At 36.0% G+C, this 13,634-nt stretch overlaps 1 protein-coding gene across 1 annotated transcript; it reads left to right on the forward strand.

Moving 5' to 3' along the window:
* Window positions 1-5,452: 5,452 nt before the first annotated feature.
* LOC110789888 (PLASMODESMATA CALLOSE-BINDING PROTEIN 3) lies at window positions 5,453-11,231 on the forward strand. The gene is made up of 4 exons (XM_021994606.2): window positions 5,453-5,714; window positions 6,684-6,923; window positions 7,398-7,431; window positions 10,487-11,231. Exons 1-4 carry the CDS (start codon window positions 5,660-5,662, stop codon window positions 10,839-10,841), a joined length of 684 nt encoding a protein of 227 aa, XP_021850298.1. The 5' UTR covers window positions 5,453-5,659; the 3' UTR covers window positions 10,842-11,231.
* The last annotated feature ends 2,403 nt before the right edge of the window (window positions 11,232-13,634 follow it).

Here is a 13,634-nt window from a genome sequence, read left to right on the forward strand (position 1 = left end):
CCTGTATTATTGTACCATTGCAACCAATAGTCATATGGATGACATTGCTAACGAAGACCACAATACACGTAGTCATGCAAGACAACAGCTAAGCATTAACTGGGACTCCCAAACAAACCATACAAGGCGAACCTGTAGCTACTTGCCAAGATAATATATAAATACGTCAAAAAGGCCAAGGAAACATCAATAATATCACAAACACTACTGCTCCGATCACCCACGATGGTGTAGACTCACGGATCGTTTTCTCCTCCGGACATCCTTGATTAATCTCCTTAGTTACAATATATAACTTTATATCTAACTCAACATAATCTACCATTTGAAAAAACTCATGTAATATACTAAACAAAACCAAATGAGTCGATTTCAACAAATAGTAATTTAACCCACTCAAGAAATCAATATTAAAAGAAAATGTTACGAGAATGTAACCATTTCCAAATAAATTATCATCCATAAACTTTAAAGATGAACAAAAAAATAAAATCACGGTAAGATTAACCATTAAGAACAATTAGAATATAATATTCCGGACAAGGCCGGTAAATTGATCCGGACAAGGCCGGTAAATTGATCCGGACGACATCTTGGTGGTACCATAAATTGCATCCCTTTACATAATTTACAAAAATAACATATCATGACCATAACTTTATATTAGCGGCTTAACTAAAAATTAAATGCACATTAAACAAGGCAGCATTAATTTCTATTAGCTTCTTAATTAATAAAAACCAAATGCCCATTAAACAAGGCAACATCAATTCTATTCTACTGGTCAAGTACTACTACCGTTTCATTATAAACTTTAATTCCATCTTAATTAAAAAGAAGAAGTTACAAAGCAACCGAAAATAAAAAGGTATACGAAACGGATGACTAGTTTATCAATAATGCTGAAAATCGCTTTGTTTAACCGTAATATATCCTTTGTAGAATTGACTAGAAAAATAATCAACATAGAGGCCACCATGGTATTAACGAGAACCAAGCAACCACTGCTGCTTGTCACCTTAGTGTGGATACTATATAAAATAAGGACATAGGCATCTAAAGGTAGCGCATATGAAAAATAAATAAGAATGAAAAATATGCTAACCTGAGCAATCATTCAAGAATCAGATATAAGCATTTCAGAACCAAAATTATGGTATTGCTGACAAGAAGCTCTTCTGTACAACAACAGGATAACTGATTTGCATCCTGATCATGCATACTGTCTTATACGGGTCTGATGATTTTAATCACATGATCTCAATTCGAAGTAAAAAAAAACATACTTACTCGATCCAAAGTTCCAGATTATAATGAACAAGAAATTAAACGTACTGCCATTTTGTCCAGATATACGTGATTCCTCAAATGCCACAATTGCGGATACTATAAACAATCTTCATCTATACCAGATTCTATGTCCACTCAACTTAAGGAGTCAACATCTATAACAACAACATAAAAACCATACGTAATACGCAACATATATCAATCGTCTTTTAGATTGTTGCATATTTGCACAATATAAAAATAATGTTGCTATAAGAATGTAGATAGAATAGACTTATCTGGAAGATGCGAACAATCAGATGAACATGTAACGAACAATTACTGCGCCGTGGGATACCACTGTCCTAAAAGACGATTCCGCACTACCTCCTGGTGCAGTAGAACAAAAGCGGTCGCCCTCCAGGATTAACACAGCTCCGAATTTGTGTGCACTCACAAACCCGAATGGAGTCAGAACATATGCCCAAACCGAGAGCAATTTGAGAGAAAGAAATGTGTTTTTGAGAGTTACGATATTGTGTATGATCTCTTTGTATAAATAATGAGAAGGAGATTGATTAAATAATCAATCTCTTGGAATGACAACGACCAAAAACGGGAAGAACCATAATGAAGCTGTAACGGCCGCCATTAAGGCTAATTAAACCAACAGTTACGTAATCAATTACAGATTCCCGTAACAAGGTTTCAACCAAACAACCCGGTAACTAAAAGAATATGTAAGGCCCACAAAACCCACCCCACGCCCGCGCATCGCATTACCAAGAGCCCAAAGGCCCAAGACCCGTGGCCCGAGCCCGAGTCCGAGCCAGCCGGCGAGCGCGTGAGTGCTATATGTCTATCCATACCATTCTCGCACTTTCTCAAGACAAGATTTACACCCTCAACCCAATATATAAACAAAGAGGAAATGAGGAACTCTTTCAATGTGGGACAAAAGCACTATTCTCATTTTTACACTCTTTTCTTTTGTATTTTCTAACAAGAACTTCTAACAATGTACCCATAAGTAATTATGTCCCCGAGCCCGTCCCACGTCTGGCATTTGCATACGGGTATGTTTCTTCAGAAAAATAATGCAATTAGCCAATTGCCGTTGGATTACTGAGATAAATGAGGATCAAAGGGGACATAAATTCTGTAAACCTGCATCTCTTTTTATTTTTATTTCATTTTTCTTTCTATAATGAGCCCACAAATTTACCAAACAACAAAATAACGGGAAGAACAGTAGTACCCTAATATTATACATTTTTACCTTTACGCATTCCCCATTATGTAATACTATCCGTTTCTGAGTAATTGTAACGGTTTGACCGATATGTTTCTCAAGTTATTAATTGGCTCTTATTAGATACAATTTTATGTAAAAACTACTCCCTCCGTCCCATAATATAGTGCCCGTTTGACTAAAATCACGGTTATTAAGGTAAATGATAACATTAACAATAATTATTTGTACTTTCAAGATAAAGTACATGTTAGTTGACTTTTATGAATAAAGAAATTAGAGATTAAAAGTGTGTACATAATAAATAGGGCTAAAAAAAGACAGAAACCAAGCACATGAGTTGAATGAAATTCAAAAAGTACAATTTTCAAAGTAAAAATTAATGGTTTAAAATAGAAATAGGCACATCATTTAGGGACACCATTTTAGAAAAACGGGCACTATATTATGGGACGGAGGGAGTATAAAAATTGATATTCGAAAAATGTACATTAAGACTAAAAAAATATTCCCTCCATTCCTTTTTGTTCTTCCCGTTTCTATTTCGGGCGTTCCTATATGTTCTTCCCATTTCCTTTTTTGGACATACCTTTTTACCATAAAATTCCCCACCATCCCTTATTTAATTCATTAACATTTTCCTATTCACCCACCCAACCCCACTTTTATGATTTTTTATTAATTTATTAAAAATATCTTTTCTCTCCTACATTTCTTTATTACTCCACTTTCCTTTACTACTTTATTACTTTATCTTACATTCAATCATTACTCTTACACCCAATCATTACAAGATTCCATTTTCTTAATTTCCACACCATTTCCCAAACGGGAAGAACATAAAGGAACAGAGGGAGTAACATATTACACAATAAAATTTGTTTTATATGAAGTATATATTAATAGATAATATGGTTAAGTTAATAAATAATAGTGTAAAAATGAAAATGTAGTAAATATTCAGGGACGGATGGGGTTTTTCCTTCGAGATAATGGGGTAACTCCTTGAAACATGGAAAACAAAATCAGAGTATCACCCATCAAACTAAGTTTTGAAATGCAAATATATAATGTTAGATAACTAAACACAAGAAATTGGAAGTCGGTAAATCCAGTCAAGTTACTAATAATGGATTACTATACTATTAGCACGTACTTTAATTTTCCGTTGTAGTAAAATATTCTTTGAAGGTTTTGCTTGGTCGGTGACACGAATACACTGACAAATAAATTTATGTGCAACTTTATAAAGAGATTTTATCCTATGCAGTCTTGACCTATTAGTTAAGACGAAAGATTGATGATTTATATATAATATGTCGTATTTGTAAATTTTAAAATTATAATCCATGCAATTTGTTCATTTGTTATTTGAAACGTAATACTAGTGATAACATAAATGTAGGTTGCGTTAATCCCATTCACTTTCAAATTTTGCTAAACTTATTTTAGTATCAATCTTTATTTGAACTATTCATGAAATAAATGAAGATAGAAATAATCGAGCAAGACAAAGCCTAGTAGGGATACAGTACAATTATTGACATTCAATAATGATTAATTATCACTTAGGTGACCCGAGTTATTAAGAAATTACAGAGAGGTGGCATCAGATTTCTATAATTATAACAAGTTAAAACTTCACACAATTAATCCTTGTAATGTTAAAAACACACAATAAACTTTGACTATTTCATTCATTTAACCAAATAACCTAACTCATCTTTTTGGGAGATACGCGATAATCCTTTATACTTCTCCTGTCTCTAAATGTTTGTTCCATTTGATTTTTACGGTGACTAAGAACAATTTACTCCCTCCGTCCCTTTTTGTTCTTTACGTTTAATAGTATGCACACGATTTAACAACTAGTTAATGTGCATTAAAATTCTTAGGGGGCGTTTGGTTGGGGTATTCAGGAAAGGGAAAGAGAATCAACACCTCCTATTCCCTTTGTTAATGTTTGCTTGTCCATTTCAAACATTCCCTTTACCCTCTCATTCCCCAACTTCCCTGTACATTGAATCATTGATCCACCCTCCCCAAGGGTATCAACTTTACCCTCAAACTCCTCTTCAATTCATCTTCTTTGACCAACATTGACCAACTTATACACCACGCCACCACCCAACTGTCGCCGACCCAAACCGACCACACTACCTACCAACCACCATCCCATATTGAAAAATTGTCGACCCATCCCCCGGAGCCACTCCACTGTCGCGACCCACCCACCGGAGCCACTCCACTGCCGCGACCCACCCACCGGAGCCACTCCAATGCTGTGACCCACCCATCGGAGCCACTCCAATGCCGCCGACCTACCTGACTTAACTTACCTGACAAAGCCTACCCACCCCAAGAAAAAAAAATCTCCGCCGCAAAAGAGATTGAAAGAGTAAAATATAAATATTTCCAATTTTATAAGTGCAAAATTATAAAAAGTTGATATTATTAAATTATGCATTGAACTGAGTATAATAAAATTTTATATGACTATATTATTTCTTATAGTTTAGTTAATAGGCCAAACTTTTAATATTTAACTCAAAATATGCAACGAGGCAAACAATTAAAGACGGAAGCCAACACTAATAGCGGCCGTACCGCATAACCTCAAGTCCCCAACCATGTTCTAAAAACAAAAGACGACACTCTCTAGTAGCGGCCGAACCGCCGAACACTAAGCAAGTAAACAGTTGTAGTTGGAGACTTATACTTGTACATTTCCGTTGGGATTCTTTTACCGGAGAGTAGAGAGTAAAAAGTAAAATAAAGAAGCCGACATTTAAAAAGGGCCACCACAAATTGTACCACCGTTTTGTGCTGTCACACTCTACTGCCATAAATAAATTTATTTATTTTTTATTTTTGTACTTTTTTTATAATAATATTTAAAACAATAATAAAATATCGAGTCCTTAAAAACGAACCTACCCAATTCCCATACTATTTGCTCATACTCATTTCACACATCCCCATACCACTTTGGCACTTCCCTTCTCTAAAAAGGACTTCACCTCCTTCCATTTTCCCCTCATTTCACTCTTTCTCTCTCCTAATTCTCCACTTTCTCTCTCCTCCAAACCCCTCAAACAACACAAAATCCAGAGTTTCTTTGTGTAAACTTCATCATCAATGGCTGTTCATCTTCTTATTGGTCTGCTCATCTTATCTATGTCTGGTTACTCAAGTAAGCTATTTCTTTCCTTTTTTTTAAATTGAATATTTTATTTTCTGGTTAGTGTTTTCTTCTTTTATTTCCATAAATAGAAGCTTTTTTTGAAAAAAATTCAGGTATTTATTGTTTTTCTTACTAATAATAGTATGTCTTGAACTGCTAAACTTGCCATCTTCCCATTTTCCAGGCCCCCATCAGATTTAAATTTTCCATTCTTTCAATTTAAGAATTACGGAGTACAAGTATACTTTGTAGTGATTTTATTTTTGATTTACTCGTTTTTTATTTTTATTTTCCATTCTCTATTTTTACCCCATCTTTTGGGCAAAATAGTGTAATGCCCCGTACAGTACTACCAGTATATATTTAATGTTCTAACTTCTAACATCAGAGCTGAACTTGATTTAAAATATAAAACTATAGCTAGTCCTCCCTAAAAAAATATACTCCGTATTTAATGTTCAGACAGAAAAAGATTTCAAATCAACAATCAACGGTAACAAATGTGATTTTAAGTTTTAAACTAAGAGTAATTTGTTCTATCCCTAAGGCCTTTAGGGTGGCATTACTTGTTACAAACTTTCATATAAGACGGGTCTTACACAAAATATCACATTAGTGTTATATAAGTTAATCACTGGAACTAATTAGTTAATCACTGAAACTAATTAGTTAAATACTTAAACCAAATAGTTAAGCAATACAACTAATTAGTTAAGCACTAAAATTAGTTAGTTAAACAATGAAACAAATTAGTTAAGTAATGGAACCAATTAGTTAACCAATCAAAGTGGTCTTTCCGGTAAGACGGTCTTATACAAAAGTTGCCGATTACTTGTTGAGTTGTTGAAAGGACCACCGGGTAACTTTTACTTTCTCACACTAAATTTGTCTCTACACGGTTCAAACCGAACCCGAACCCGAAATTTAATTTCAATAAAAGTGATAATGAGTATGAATTGGTGTTTTGTTTGTTTGCAGGTGCAAGTTTTTGTGTATGTAAGCCAAATGTAAGCCCAGCCATGCTACAGAAAGCAATAGATTATGCTTGTGGAGCAGGGGCAGATTGTAAACCAATAACACCAAATGGGCAATGTTACAACCCTAACTCTATTACATCTCACTGTTCTTATGCTGTCAACAGCTATTACCAGAAAAATGCTGCCAAAGGTGCCACCTGTGACTTCAGTGGTTGTGCCACTCTCACTAATTCTGACCCCAGTAAGTTTCAGTTTACCATTCTCTCAATTTTTTTTTAACTAATTACGCGATTCTAATGTTAGTACTTCTCCTGTTAGGCAACTTTTTAGTGGGTTGTTTTTAAAATGTTGTGTGGAGGCGAAGTAGGAAAAGGAAATTTGAGATTGAAAATTTGAGAAAGTAGCTATGAAATGGTTTGAAAAAAGGTTTATTCGGAAAACTACCTGTTATATATGTGTACAACATTTTGAATCTAGTGATTATCTACTATTACTAGAAATAGGGGTAGAAAGATGAGGTGATTTTTGGGAATCTAGAGGTCCGGTGTTGTTTTTTGAGTCATCAAAATGGAACCTTTTAGAAAGGGGAATGTCAATTGTGATCTCCATGAAGTTGTTGTGAACAATATTGTTAATTTGTTTTCTTGGACTTAGGTATGGTCTAATTCTCCTGCTTTCGGTCGCTAACTCGATTTTCTTTATCTTTATCTTACAGGCGGTGGAGGTTGCTCCTACTCGGCTACTTCTGGGTAAGCATTGCACTTAAACACATTTCGTTTTCACAAATTCTTATTTACAATGGTTGTACAATAAATATTGTACACCGAAGTAAAAGTTAACTCAAAGTGCTTAAAAGTTAAGCTTATATACGTAAAAGTTATCTATTTTTAAGTGATAATTTTTTTTATTTTATTAAAACTTATTTCTTCAAAATCACTAATAATGTATAAAATTAATCATTTAATTATTTCTATCGACTTTTTTTTACTAATATAAAAGTTAATCAAAACTAGGTTAAAGTTACGAAAAAAGGGGTAAAAGTTATCTTGGTGTACAATAAATTTATTGTACACTTTGTGCGCGCAAGATCTTTTGTTTCTTTTTATTTTGTTGTTGTTTTGTTGCGTGGGTTTACATACATACCATCAATAGTTGAGTCACTTGGTTGGCATGACTTAGATTCCTTGTTAACTTTTTTTTAAGAGTGGAAATAAAAGGCAGAAACAACCAATAAGCAAAGAACTAAACATCATATCTGGAGTTATTTAATTTAATTACGTGAAGTTCTCGTTTACAAGGGCTTTGTTTAAAGACAAGGAATAAAATTAAAAAAAGATAGATACTGAGTAATCAAACTGTCTCAATAAGTAGGGACGGTTTAGAGTGTCAAATGAGAAAACGAACATAATTTGACTCGTTTTAACTCGCCCCACATACTATTTTATCTTTGCGGTAGCCGGAATTTGACACGGTGGTCATGGCCGTTGCATCATCAGAGAAAGTAGGAGGGGATGTTGATACATATAGAACTATATATATAAGCCATGTGTGAATGGGGTTAGGGATTTGGGGTATATTTACATTAATGTCAAAAAAGTTGTCTACATGAGATGTAACCATTCATCTGTCAGATTTTTGGTAAAATGACCTTTCTAAATGTTTTTTTTGTGTCATTATTGATTGTATTTACGATAAATCAATGAGACCAGAACTTGTTTAGGTGCTTGTTTAAGTCATATGTTGTCACAAAGTATCGATAATGCGTAGTAACTTTTATATCATTATAAAAGGCGCCTTAGGTGGCATGCGTTTTCATGCCGTCTCTGTCCACATTTATCTCCTTACCTTGGTGCCTTAAATTATGAAAATGCATTGTTGTTTGATGTATCTGTCTACTACTTTATCTTCAAAGGTGGTCCATCAAACGTTGTAGCCGTTCAATTTGTTAATATGTTGCTTTTTTCTCTTGGGTCAAAAAGTGCTTGAAAACATCTCCATTATTTCAAACAATTTCCTTTTATTCGTTGTTCAAAACCTTGAAAGTTGAAACCCACCTCCAACGGAAACCAAGCGGCAGCCGCGCCGTGCATCTACATAAAGCACACATTAGTTGTAATTGTAATTTTGAGTTTGTTCACTCCGATAATTAATTGTCTGATTACATTAATAATACGAAGAATCGGTCCACTTAGGATCTTGGACGGGGCCATTCATTTGATTATAGTCTAAACCTACATTAAAGTAATCAAGTTTACATTAATATTAAAGTATGGTATACGAGAGTATATGAGTGAGACCTTTGCCTAAAGCTTTCACTTTTTCTTGTGGTGGATAATTTAAGCATCTTCACCTTTAAATATCATTACCCATGAAGAGAGCATATCTTTTCACCTAAAAAAATACGGAGTAATGAATAGAGCATATTTTACCAATAAGGTTTTGATCTAATGATTAAGACCGAGAGAAACTGTTTACTATAAGTCTCATGTTCTAATCCCGCTCCCCCATTTGTAATATCATCTGCACGAAACAATTCCTGTATTATGGTAAAAACAATCTTAGTCAAACCCACCTTTTCTTTTCATCTTATGAGGGTATCCTTTAATCACAGTTAAAGTTTTTTTTGTCATTTTGGCTCAAATCCTACATGTATGATTACATTTTTGACTCACTGGTCAGTATCTAGAGGGACAGGTGTCTTGCATTGATGAAAGATAACGTTTTCTGCTTTATATCTTTGATAAAAATGAATGAGTTAAATGTGCCACCAAATTTGCTTTGTGTACCCTGATGGATAAAGACAGTTTTACCCTCCTGAATATTTACAATAATGCCCTTGAAGTTTGTGTCAAAAGAAAGTAATCAGGCTGTGTCACATGGATGATTTCAAATAGCAACAAAATTGTACTATATCTTTAACAGTGATTTGTCTTTTTTTTTCAGATTTGCTGGATTTCTCTATAGATGCAACTGTATATACTTGTTAGATGTGAAATCTTTTTGTGGCCACTTCTTTTTCTTCTCTTGGATATTTTAGATTCCTCTAGGGTTGATAATTGTCTTTGGTTGCTCTGTCCTAGTTTGGCTGCTTTTTTTTTACCCATTCTGTTTGTTTTGGTTTTATTGTCTTTACCTTCAAAGACCTCAGAAACTTTGAGAAATTTAGGATTAAGTCCTTCCGTCTAACGTGTTCGTGTCGTTTTCTTTTTGGGACTGGTTCAGTTCACCGACATGTAGATAATGTCGTAATGAGGTCTGTGTCGTATAAAATGCCGGTATTAGTGTTTAAGTCGCGAATTAATCTATTAATCTTCAATCAAATCAACTGCACATAGGAGTGTTTGTAGTGTGGCGTGAACACTCGTGTAATTCTAAAAGTTCGGTCACTAACCGTGGTGGTGTTTGATCACTGTTTTGCACATGGGGCATCTTTCTTAACCCTGGCATGTGTAATGTGTTTAATCATGTGGGATTGTCTTAGTTTGTTACCTTTAAAGTAGGAGTTGCTTACTTGTAATTTGGATCATTCATGAAAAACATTAGGAGTCCATCATATAATTTCACACGGATCCTCGAAGCTGTTAGGTTTCTTTTCATAGTGATGGCAATGTTTACTTGTCCCCCTTGTCTCCGAGGAATGAACGAAACGAAAGCATCTAAAACTTTAGCATATGTTTGCATGATTGTAACTTCTTTTCTCTTCATCTAATTTGTTCAAGTGACCAGTATGTGAAACATTTAGTGACCTCCATGAAAACTTCTTTTCTCTTATTCTAATTAGTTCTATTGCTTATTTTATTCTAGCTCCGGTTCCACAACAGTGCCAACAACATCTCCCACTACACCAACCTCCACCCCTATTTCTGGAACCGGCACCACTCCTGGTGTAACTCCCGTGTCCGGCACTGGTGGAATGGGCACTGGCGGTACTGGCACGGGTGGAATGGGCACTGGTGGTACTGGCATGAACCCATCTACCACCTCCCCCTACACCGCTTCACCAAATGCAGGGAACGGGGTACTTGGTGGTGTCGGTACCGGATTAGCTCCCACCGGAAGCTATGATGACAGCCACGGTGGACTCAAACTTCAAAGCTCGAGTTCAAGGTCTATCCTCGCAACACTAGCGATCTCAACCATCGTGTTTATGTGGAATTAAAAGACGGGTTTGTAATGCGGTTTGCAAGTAAATGATGTAGTGGCCCGTGTGCAGGATTTCGGGGTGGCAAGCATGTGAATTTCACACCTCTTGGTTTTACAAGAGGGCAAATCCATATGTATGATGCAAAATTGTAAGCTTAGTAGGGTTATTTTGTATCCTTCAACCCATCTGTTTCGCGGGTCGTGTTTCGGGGATGCTTGTATTGTAGCTCTCTTTTGCATTTTGGACCTAAAATTATTATTATTTTGTTCTATATAATCTAGATCTAGTTAGGAAGGGCAGAGAGACTACTACCCCAGTACTTAATTAAAATATGGTAAGCATCCCCTGGGTTGTATAACTTATGTAGGAAAATCTTTATTTTTATTATTAGTAGTTCTTTTTAAATTTATTTGTTTAATTTATGTTTAATTATATGTGTGCTTAAATTATTTTCCTTTAATGTGCTTTTGGTTTTGTGCTGCTTTCTTTTTGTCGTACTGGCATAAATTGATAAATGTTGTATTATGGCCATTATGGGTCTCATGGCACGGGTTGCACCATTTGTGGCAAGCATGGTGGGGACTTTATTTTGACTTCTTGTACTAGTAGTACTGTAGTAGTACTAGCTGGAAGGCTTTTCATGTCGAAACAAAATTCTCCATCTCACTTTTTGTGTACCATATAATCGCCTACTCGGTGTACGGTTAATTTTGAATACTCCGTATTGAAGTATTCCCATGCTTGTTACTCATTCCTTAATAGTCGCACCGGTTTGACCTGTGCGGAGTTTAAAACTTTTGAATTGACTTTTTAATTTAATGGGTGTTAGTTGATAGTGGGGTACTTTTTAATATAGTTAGTGAAAAATGTGTAAGGGGTGAGGGTGGTGAGTGAGGACTGAGGTGTGAATTTTTAAATGATTTTTTGTAGGGAGTAGGAATGTAGTGTTGAAGATAATATTGACCCATGACTAAGTCCTTGCTTGATTCTAGCAACTACTATCTCACGTTTAGTATTCTGTTAGCACTATGCATTATGCTTCCTATTATTTCTAGGTTTCTCCTTACTTCAGTTATGTCAAGTACTATATATTATTAGTTTTGTACCTTTAAATACAAGTTGATTTAATAAATCTTCAACAAACATTCCACATGGTATCTGAGCACTGAAGATAATAGTCTTCTTCTCTTCTTTCCTTATTTCCGCTGCTACACTTTTTTTTTTTCAATGGCAACTGGTAATCAGTCCATTATTCCAAATGCTGAGCAACCTAGCAAACCATTCATTGTTGTCTCATTGGGTCATGTTCTCAAACTCTCCTCCTCAAATTATATCTCTTGGAAGACACAATTGGAGGCTACCTTGATTGGCTATGGCCTATCTCAGTTTGTTGATGGAACTCTTGTTGTTCCTCCTCAAACTATCACATCTGGTACTACCACCGCTCCTAATCCCTCCTATAGCACTTGGCTTAGGCAGGATAAACTACTCTATGGAGCTTTAGCGGGCACCCTTACACCTTCTTTGGTCCCTCTTATCTCTCGTTGTACCACTTCCCGTGAAGCATGGCAAGTACTTGCCAAAACTTTTGCTAACCCCTCTACGGGGCATATTAAGCAAATTAAGGAACGCCTTCGTAATATTACAAAAGGCTCTCGTTCCATCACTGACTTTATGTGTGACATCAAGACTTGTACCGATCAATTGGCCTCCCTTGGCAAACCTATGGAAGAAGATGAGGTTGTGGAGCGCATACTTGAACAACTCAATGATCCAGATTATGATTTGGTCATTAACGGTGTCCAAAGTCGAGAATCTGTTATCTCATTTGATGAACTTAATGAGAAACTCGTTAATCGAGAAGCGTACATCTTGCATCACAGGGCTAATCAAGGTGTTCTTTCTCTTCCTGCCTCCGCTAACTATGCTCACAAACAAGGCTACAAGAAATCATATGGTGGACCTCCCTCTCAACCTCCTAACTCCTCTGGTCCATCTCATGTTCACGATGGCACAAAACAGTCGTCTAAACCTTACTATGGTAAGTGTCAGTGGTGTCGTCAAACGGGTCATTTTGTATCCCAATGCTCGGTGTTTCGCCAGCAGTTCCCTCATGCCACTCCACCAAATCAGATGGCTGCTGCACCCTCTCAAACTCCTAGGTATGGCGCTAAGGGTCAGCTTCCCCTTCACATCCCTAAGGCATACACGGCTAGTGCCCCATTGCCACAATATTCTGGATGGTTGCTTGATTCTGGTGCCTCTCATCATGTCACAAACGACCTGGAAAATCTATCTCTTCATGCACCCTATGGAGGCAGTGAGGAGTTGATCATCGGTGATGGATCCGGTCTCCCAATTGCAAACACTGGTTATTTCTCTTTACCTTTTAACTCCTCTACCTTGCATTTTCATAACGTACTACATGTCCCTTCCGCCTCACGCAATATCATATCCCTTTCCCAATTATGTCGTGATAATGGTTTGTCTATTCTCTTCTCATCTGATTCCTTTCTTGTGAAGGACATGCAATTGGGGACAACCATATTCCAAGGTCACAGTAGCTCGGGAATTTATGAGTGGCAGCCTAGCAAGCCAACACTCCTTCCAACCATCAACACTGCCTCACTTACTACTACTCTTGATTTGCATCATCGCCTTGGACATCCGTCTACAAATATTTTCAAACAACTTAGCAGTTTGTTTAGTTTTCCAATTCCTAGTTCCTTCTATTGTAACTCTTGCAATTGCAATAAAAGTCATAAGTTACCATTTTCTACATCTACTCTAACATCCAATTGTCCCCTT

This window comes from Spinacia oleracea, chromosome 5, assembly GCF_020520425.1.
Source record: "Spinacia oleracea cultivar Varoflay chromosome 5, BTI_SOV_V1, whole genome shotgun sequence".
In the NCBI taxonomy this organism is placed as follows: domain Eukaryota; kingdom Viridiplantae; phylum Streptophyta; class Magnoliopsida; order Caryophyllales; family Amaranthaceae; genus Spinacia; species Spinacia oleracea.

Excerpts from the sequence above, each read along its gene's own strand:
- LOC110789888 (XM_021994606.2), top strand. The coding sequence starts at position 5,660 with ATGGCTGTTCATCTTCTTATTGGTCTGCTCATCTTATCTATGTCTGGT. Across the intron at positions 5,715-6,683 it reads ATCTATGTCTGGTTACTCAA|GTGCAAGTTTTTGTGTATGT; the intron begins GTAAGCTATTTC and ends GTTTGTTTGCAG. Across the intron at positions 7,432-10,486 it reads TCCTACTCGGCTACTTCTGG|CTCCGGTTCCACAACAGTGC; the intron begins GTAAGCATTGCA and ends ATTTTATTCTAG.